This window comes from Larus michahellis, chromosome 1 (assembly GCF_964199755.1).
Source record: "Larus michahellis chromosome 1, bLarMic1.1, whole genome shotgun sequence".
Taxonomy (NCBI): domain Eukaryota; kingdom Metazoa; phylum Chordata; class Aves; order Charadriiformes; family Laridae; genus Larus; species Larus michahellis.
In genome coordinates this window covers 137,326,758-137,336,002 of record NC_133896.1, presented here as the reverse complement: position 1 = coordinate 137,336,002, position 9,245 = coordinate 137,326,758, and the positions used below count along the sequence as shown (strand labels likewise).

At 39.0% G+C, this 9,245-nt stretch overlaps 1 protein-coding gene across 8 annotated transcripts in view; it reads right to left on the bottom strand.

Moving 5' to 3' along the window:
* Positions 1 to 541: 541 nt before the first annotated feature.
* SH3KBP1 (SH3 domain containing kinase binding protein 1) overlaps positions 542 to 9,245 on the bottom strand; it is a 232,978-nt gene continuing 224,274 nt past the window's right edge. For all 8 annotated transcript variants that reach the window (XM_074605339.1, XM_074605346.1, XM_074605365.1 and 5 more), the window contains 4 exons: positions 8,925 to 9,050; positions 6,242 to 6,513; positions 4,747 to 4,810; positions 542 to 2,677 (listed from right to left, as the gene is read on the bottom strand). In XM_074605339.1, the coding sequence (XP_074461440.1) occupies positions 2,636 to 2,677; positions 4,747 to 4,810; positions 6,242 to 6,513; positions 8,925 to 9,050 (504 nt within the window). In that variant the 3' untranslated portion in view covers positions 542 to 2,635. The remainder of the gene's footprint in view (positions 2,678 to 4,746; positions 4,811 to 6,241; positions 6,514 to 8,924; positions 9,051 to 9,245) is intronic.

Here is a 9,245-nt window from a genome sequence, read left to right as displayed (position 1 = left end):
CTACATGTAAACAGAAGTCTGCCACAAGACTGGTGTGTGCATATTAATGAAAAGTCATTTTACACCACTCTTCAAACAACAATATTTAATCATTTTCACATCAAAATCACTTGTAGCTCACCAGCATTTTTCTGTTTTACTTTAAATATAAACCCAAACATTTTTAAAAGCAGCAGTTTATATCCACAGGTTTAATGCATAATTGATCCTCTTTAAAAAGAGGAAAATCCATGTGTTATGTGAAATACTTTCTGTTATTATAATGAAATGCAGTAAGAAGAGCTTATATTTCTACAAACTCTCTTCTCCCAGAATAATCAACTTTCGAAACAAAGTGTTTTCACAAAACCTTCTTTAACCTTCTTTTACGAGGCATGGTATGTTGGACTTCTAACTTGGATTTATAAAATGACAAGTTATCATCTCAACAGGAGAAAAAAAAAGAATGCAATCTGATATAAGGAAACTCTGCCAAATTTAGACTTTCATTTCCAAAAAATGGAACATTTCTGTGATGTCTCATATTTCTGAGGTACAACTCGGGAATCAATACTTTATTTCCCACAGATACAATAGTTAATCTGTTTCCAGGGATGCAATTGGGAGGACAGAGCTGTTCATTTCTGGATACATGTTGCAAAGGTATGACTACAAACCTAAAGAGATTCTTATTCCTTATCCCTCATTTCCTCCTGTTCTCCTAACTCTTCCACTAACTTCACAAAAACCATGGAAGTAATCTAGAAATCTTTATTGCTGGCAAGCTATGGTGGTACTATCATTCTTTGTACAAAAATATTTCAATGCAGTTACTTAGAAATGTTAAATAAGAACATTTCAGTGATAAAATATTTTATTAGTGCTTCTGTTTGAGTACATTGAGCAGTGTATCGGGACTTTTAGAAAAATTCTCAAGTTTCACTATCCGATCTTTCAATCTCAGACACGGCTGTTACAATAGAAGCAGATGCTTTGGTAGAGGAAACCATCCCAACAGTGAGGTTCTGTATTGCCAGTTGAGACCCATAAAGCAAGACTCGGGTATGGTGGAGTGTGTATTTTATATATCTGTGCATATCAAAAAAGATTATGTGAACTCTGCCAACCATGTGTGAACGTGACAAGCCAAGTGAACGCTACGTCTCATCCAGCTCCTGGCAGGCAGGGTGGTTAGCTGTGATACAGGATATGCTGGCTGGAGCCAGCTCTAGCGTTTGATGAGATGACAAATAGATCCTTTGTGTGGGTTTTTTTTTGACACTCTGAAGCATCACCAATATCACGCACCCACTCACTCCACGCTGTGCAAATATCCATCATTTAAATGCTTTAACAGAGATTGCTGACAAGGTATGAGATACTCTGTGGCTAGTAAAGAACACACTAAACTACAACCAGAAAAACGAGAGACCTTATTTTGAAAGGATGAAAGTAAACAGAGAAACCAGAGGAAATGAAGTAAGCATCAGTTCAATAAAATTATGAAAAGAAAGTCCTGCTGCAAAAACAGGACTATAAGGTGTATCAGTCTATGAGCATACAAGATAATGTAGCAAACAATACCACAGAAACAGCAAATGAAACAATGTCACACGATAGAAAACCTTGTGCATGAAATAATACAACTTTTTATTCACGTTTTATAGATTACTTTTATTTATTTTTGCTTTAATAATGCATATTCTGTTCACTCTGTGCAAAATCGGGGACAGAGGCGGGCGTTTAAATCATCTAATGAAAATCAAGCGGAGATGAACATTCAAGTTGAGGGAGAGGCCTATCAAAACCAGGAAAGCTAAAAAGCCACAGCTGCTCAAGACAAAGCTGCTCTCAGCTGCGCCCTTTTGTCCTGCCACCTCGCACAAACCTGGCTCTACTGACTGAGCAGCTGGACACTGAGAAGGTGACCTCCGCCGGACACCGGGGACAGGAGTCGTCGTGGTAGCTACATTAGGGAGACCTGGCTTGCAACCGGCTCCAGTCAGTGTGTGGCAAAGAAAGGCACAAATCATTGCAAGGACCAGATTTCTGTCTGTTGGTTTGTTTCCTTCTTGTAAATATGTTACTGTACACAAAGTAAGTTTAAATTGTAAGGGGTTTGGGGACGTAAAATTGCATATTTAACAAAACTTGAAACCATAACAAAAAGTAGGCTGTTCTATCTTGAAGCAAAAATAATCCCTCCAGCCCCAACGTTAACATTCATTCCTGGTTATATGCAGTACAAACATTTTAAAATCTGTGACAAAAGACAATTAAAAACCAAAAGTCAAAATCATAAAGCTTGTAAACAGATAATCTGAAATACACTTTATTTATGGAAAAATATCATCAAAATAGTACCACTATGGACTAAACTGCCTGAGTTTTCATTTCACCTAGGATCTTGAAGTAGAGAGCCTTTAGCACAAGAAGATCAATTTCAGTCACAACTAGTGCCGCACAGCACTGCTTCAGGTGGAAATTTTGTCCTCGTTGGTATTTTTGTTGTGCTATCAGAAACTGTTGTGCTAATCCTTCAAATAAAGGGATGTTGAGGCAATTCTTAAATCATTTGGCACAAAGTTGTTTTGGCTGGGGCATAAATTTGAGTCTCAGTCATGAAGAATAATGCGACATTCCACCTATCAAGTATTCACTTTGATTGAAGAGCTTTCTTTATGTCATTAACTTCCATCTGAAAAGAAAAGAAAAACATTTGTGATAAAATTAGATGCTTTAACAAACTGAGGTACAGTTGGTGCTGCTTGAAAAGCACATGTTCCATCCTGTCCACAGGTGTCAAGTATGGGCTTCATACTACTCTTATTTCCACAGATTTCACAAATTGAGGTGACCTTCTCAGCTGCATAAGATGACCACTCACTGCTTCCTCCCCTCAGAGCTTGACAAGTATAGTCATTGAATGTACCTCAAGACCTTTCAAACTCTTTAAATTACAACTTTTACAAGCCGCGCAGCTTGCTGCCGGAAATTACTTGCAGAATGAGCTCTGTGTCCATGCACCAGCTGCTGCACTTACACCCGGCACAAGTAAACTGAATGGCTGACCATGCCCACAGGTAGCTGAGAAGCAAAACCTATTGTCTTTTCTGTAGGGATGGCTCTTGCTATAGGGATGGCGATTGCCTTCTGCACCCATCAAGCCTGTGTCCAGGCACCTTAAGGGCACTGATGGATGTACAGCCATACGGTAAAAGGATGCGGCTGAAACCGTCATCAGCCCTAGTTGTACACTTGGCCCCATGACAGATGCTGGAAACCTTGAGGCAGGGATATTAGATTTATTCAAACACACCCGCAGTGCTCAACTGTGCCGTATCATCAAGGCAGTCGCCTCTAATACATGGACTGAGAGCTGTGCTACTTTGCAGGTGCTCTGATAGTCATAAACTTATGCAACTTTTGTGTGTTGAACTCTCATCTTCACGTGAAGCTAATAATGCCACCTCGGTTAGCATCTGAACATTAACCAGTATAAGCAACATTTGAACTGGAGTAAAAGAATTCAGCTATAAGATCATAACTTTAAAATCATCCATGCAGGTCTCTGTATAAAGACGTAAAGCCATCCTTGAATAGTCTGGCTTGTTAGACTAAATCAATAACCACTATTAAAAATGTTCATTGATTTTATCCAAATAAATTTAAATTCTAGCTGAACATTAGTTGTGTGTTCCTAGAAGCCATACTCCAACGTGGCTGCATGCATAAAGTCCTTTAGGCAGCCCCGGACCGCAGATTGATGGTCCCCAGTTCTGCCACCCTTTGCCATGTTCCCAAGCACTTTACCGAGCAGGAACAGCCCGGTAATACTACAGTTCGATTTTCTATCCCTAGTACAAAGAAAAAGTATACAGTTGATCTATTCCATGCAAATAGAAAATATAATCAATACTAAACCACTTTTCAAGTACATAGAACAGAACAGACTAGACTAGACTATTTGAGTTGGAAGGGACCTACGACAATCATCTAGCTCAACTGCCTGACCAATCCGGACCTGACCAAGTTAAAGCATGTTATTAAAGGCACTGTCCGAATAGCTCTCCAAAACCCAGAGACTCAGTTTCAACATTATTCCATATCAAAGCAGCCCAGTCAACGATCCCAGCAAAGGCCCAGCTCCATGACTCTCCCACAAGCAGGGCAGTGTGCTACCTGGCAAGTGACTAAGCCAGCACCACGACATCTAGAGCTAAGGTACTACACAAACTATGGAAGCAGTAACTGGGCTCTTAGTCAGAGCACCCTCTTTTATATTGTTTAGGATGCTTTGGTAAAAGACAACCTGAGTCCAGTCTGTAAAGGAGACATAAAAATCTTGCTATATGAAATCATATTCCAAGCATATCAACACTATGACAAGTCTACTACAAAATATAGAGCTTTGGGAGAGAGCAAATAATTTAAAAAGACATGGTTTCATTTGTGACAATATCAAACCATTAAAACTGAGACTAAAAAATATCACAGTTTGAATCCTATATTGTGTGGTTTTGTTTTCTTTTTAATTAGTCTACTTGTGCTGATAAATTTGTAGACAATGATCAGGCTTTTCAGTAAGAACCCAGTATGTATGACCCAGACCGGCAACACTATGAAGGGAACAGGTATATCCCTTTCAGAAATGTTGGTAGTTTTTGATTCACTGGAATCCAAGTATCTTGGCGAGTTTTATGTTCCGTACCTGAGGCTAAATCAAACCTGCTAATACTTCCATAACATTATAAATAATTTAAATACCTGCAATCGTAGACGGATCTTTTTTTCTTCATCCAACTCAGACAGCAACTGTTTAATCTCTTTTCTGTTAAAAGAATGCAAAAAAAAGCTTGTGACGGAAACGATTAAACTAGTAAAATACAAAAGATCGCCTCCTGGAGACACATTTTCCCTGCTTCCCTAGTTACCTTTCTTCCTCTGAACAACTGATTGAAGTCAGTACTCTCTTGAATGCTATATGCTGTACTACAGAGAAGTAAGATTCTCTATAAAAGCACAGCGCCCACGCACACCCCATATTAGTGGTTAATACATTTCCTCCTAACAGCCCCGCATCCACAGACTTTGCTCTGGACTAGCTGTATCAACACTGTATCAGCACCCAGCTGCCTTTTTTTTTTCCATTCAAAATGTAGACGGATTGGCTGTTGGTGGGTTATAGGAACTGGTAACAGAAATCCTGCCCAAGCTATCCACATACTCCAGCCACTTAAAAGCTGGTTATGCCAGCAACAAAATGTAACCTTCAACTTCATTTATAAGACTTAATGATCCCAAATATGGATTTGCTACCTTCCTTATTTGTTGGGAAGGGGAACATAGCTATAAGGAGCACACACCTTCTCATGTTCCCACTGAGTGATCTCACCTTAAGACAGAAACCAGTAGGTGGAAGCAGCCCCTGCAAGAAGGGCCAAGGAGAGCAGAGGAGCGGGGGTCAGCCTAAGAGGCAAAGCCATGGGGCTCACTGGCTAGATCCAGCTTGAACCATGCCCATCTTTTCCCAAATTCCCTGCACACCTCCGTTCTGACACAGTCTCTGCACGCTGCTTTCCCTTTTATTTTTCCTGCACGGGCTACATACAACTGACAATGTAAGTGAAGGTTTAGCTTTCAAAACATTAAATATTCTCAGGAATAGCAAAATCTACACGCCAGCCCCAGTTTCTCCTAAGAAATGGGCAGCTTAAAAAAAATGAAGACGCTCAACACCAAAATAGGAAGATTCAGGGTCATAAACACAAAAGTCTCCAAATGTCCTAATCACAATTCCATTACTTCTTCTGTGATGCGACTTCCTGGGAAGATGTGCTAACAGTCAAACAACAAATTGATTTAATAATTTTAGGAACTTGTAGTAATTTGTACTACAACTAGAACAAATGCACCCCTTATTACGATCAATGCATGCAAGTTCCCAAATTGTTATTGGCAAACAAGACGACATAAGAACCTTATTCACTAGTTACAGCTCAGTTACTTGACTTTTTCAACACCTTATAAACTTCCGCTTATGTCATAACACAGCAAAAAAAAGCTGTTACAGGTGGATAGTGAGAGTCTTTTTTACTCAGCTTCTCACCCCTGATTGTGTTCTGTCAGGAAAGCAGACAAAAATCACTCACAAAGGCAAACTGTGCGGAGTAACATGCATCAAGGCAAGCTTAAGAAGAAACTGCCACCACCACGTATGAACAGATGCATCCCACCTACAGTTGTGATCTGCAGTACTTACTTTTGCTGGTCTTTCATGGTTTCAATTATGGTTCTTAGCTCCTTAATTTGTGTTCTCAGCTCTTCCAGGGCAGTCTGACCTTGGCTCAAGTGCTCAGTCTTTGGCTTTCCTTCAGTACCAAACAGGGATGGGGAATTTGACCTGTGGCCTGTTGTTCCCATAGCAATTGAGTGAAATCCAGGTGATGGTGAAGGGGATAGTGATGGTTGTACATTGCTGCCACTAGCCAAACCTCCTGGTTTTGGAGGCAAGGAAGTTTTATTATCAGACACCTGCAACAAAAAGAATAACATTTAATGTCTGGAGAAAGCTTTATGAAAATCAGACGTCTAACAAATATTAAGTATTTTGCTGCTCTTCAGTCATGTTGAAAGTCCATGGCCAAACATGGACAGTTTTGGCCAAAGCATGATAAAAATAACAATTAGTCGTTATCTTTGGACATGTACATCAGAAGGGCTCTAGTTGGGACACAGAAGTTCAGACAGCTTCAATAGGACTTTCCACAGTTGCTACAACCAGTCAGCAACAAGCGTTTCCAAGCTCTCAGACCTAGCTGTGAAATGAACCGGGGAAAGATGCTCAGTGTTTCTCTCAGAAGTTTGTGAGAACAAACCTACATTCATGGACATCTCCTGCAGGGAACAAAACTGCATGGCCAAGAATCCAAGTTGTATTTTTTTGCAGATTAAATTTACAATTGTCAACTAACCATTGAAGGAATCTTCAACACCCCATTTTTTTTTTTTCTAAATAAAAGAATGTGTTACATGTTACCCTTAGCATTATGAAAACAGCAAAATATTCCTTAAGTTGGCTTGTTGGTATGATATAAGAACAAAATCCCATGACTTCAAAATGATAATATATTAATTAGAAACTGTCCTCTGTTAACTGAAGCTTCTGTGAATCCCCCACAACTACCAATAGCTCTTTATTCCGCCAGGAACTTAGAAAACCACAGCATTAACCTAGTTACCCTGGAACCATGGGGCTAGCTCAGAAGCATGCCATGCTTCTTCAACTGCAATCCAGTGCTCTACTTATCAGACAAGGTATAGAAAAACTGAAGTCCACCATACATGACCATACATGACCAGCTACTTCACTGCATACACAGAGCAGTGTACAAGTACAGTTATCACAATGGCATGTGGAGTGAGCCTTAATTATTTATCATATTGTTATTTGGCAATGCTAATGTGTACATTATATGACAGCTACCGTGAGTATCTGAAAATCTGATTTGGCCAAGAGTAAGAAAAAGCACTAGGCAGCTCTCCAACTCTATCTTTGGAAAAGAGATAATGAAGTTGAATGGCAAATACGGTAAGATATTGAGAAAAAATGGTAAGCGAGGACGTGAGGACTGGTGCGGTGGCATTAGCTGGACAAAGTTATTAGAGAAAAGTTAATGTTCAGATGAAAATTAGGAGAAAGTGTGATGGGGATGGAAGAGAGCAGGATCCACCGAGTGCTGCAAAAAACAGTCTTCCCCACCACATGAGCATGATTGAACGCAGAACCTGTCCTGAGCAAGCACCACATTAAAAAAGTTCTGCAGAAAAACAGTGTGAAGGTAGAAATAAAAATGGTGTTATAGTCACAAGAAAGCTAGATCACTCCAGTGGCTTGAATGCTTGACTTCATGACCTTAACAATATTCTTTTAACATTTTATATACATATGTGTGCATGCGTGAGTAATGTGTGCCTATAGTCTTTCATGGGTAACAATCCTTATATCAGTAGATGCTAGTCCTTTGGACTGATAAGAGACATCGGGCTGAGTTCAAACCTGGAGACACTGAGCAAGGCATAACTGGAGTCATCCACACTGAACACCTTATTCCAGATCTTAACTGGATATCAACATTAAAGCCTCAAGCAGCTACTTTCTAATAGTGGTCATCTTGTTTTACAGGAACAATATCTACATCCTTGGCATATCAGCATATAATTTACAAACGTTGGCCCAAGAGCATTCCTTAATGCAAACGCTCCCAGAAGAGGGAGCTATATAGCAAAATATTGTCCTTATAACTTGATCACAGAAGTGCACGACTTCATCTTTCAAATACTTTTGTTAGACTATTAGAATGTAATATTTGTATTACTAAACATAACCTTATGTATACACTAAAGCATAGCTCCAACCTCTAAAGCCAACCTACATACTCCTTCTGTAACATCTGATTATCCTATAGTTTTCTACCTATATACAGTAAGAATAGCACAAGCCTCTAAAATGAATGCAATTATACCAGTATAAAAAGTGATTATACTTGCAAATTCGAATTCACATACTATTACAGTGGGTCAAAGAGTTGTATTTTCTCTGCTCACAGACTCTTCTAACACCAACTCAATTCACAGCTGCAAGAAAGGGCGCCTTTGTTTCTAAAATGTATTTCCCTAGCTTCTCCGATTCTGTGAAATGTATTTACACTAAAGGGATTTTTTTCACAGTATGGTTATGGAGACATTTTAACTGTGCAATTCACTTCAGACTTGTACTTCAAACATAGAACAATCTTTAGTAACTCTTACCATTTTAAGCTTCTTTAAATGGCCAGTTACCAGGTGACTGCTGTATTAAAATTTTAAAATAAATATTTGAATACTGATTTAAAAAACAAAAATGCATGTGATAAGGTTAGGCAGAGATATTTCAGTTAACTTACTTGTGATATTGTAACAGTTCTCGATTTCCTTGACACGTCAATAGTTTTGTGGGTAATGGAAACATGTTCTTCCTTCTCTTCTTCAGGACTTGGTGAGTCAAAGAAATCAGGGCTTGAAAGGGATGACTATGTAGACAAACACACACACCCCAAGAGAGGAAAAAAAAGCAGGTGTTTTCATTGTACAAGAATTTAACAAAGGAAGAAGAAAAGCATTTATGTGATGACTTTTTTATTTTTAGTTATCATTTACAAAATAACAATACTTAAAATCAGGACTCTCCCTCCTCTCCTCCATTTTTATTTTTTTTTACGTCTTAT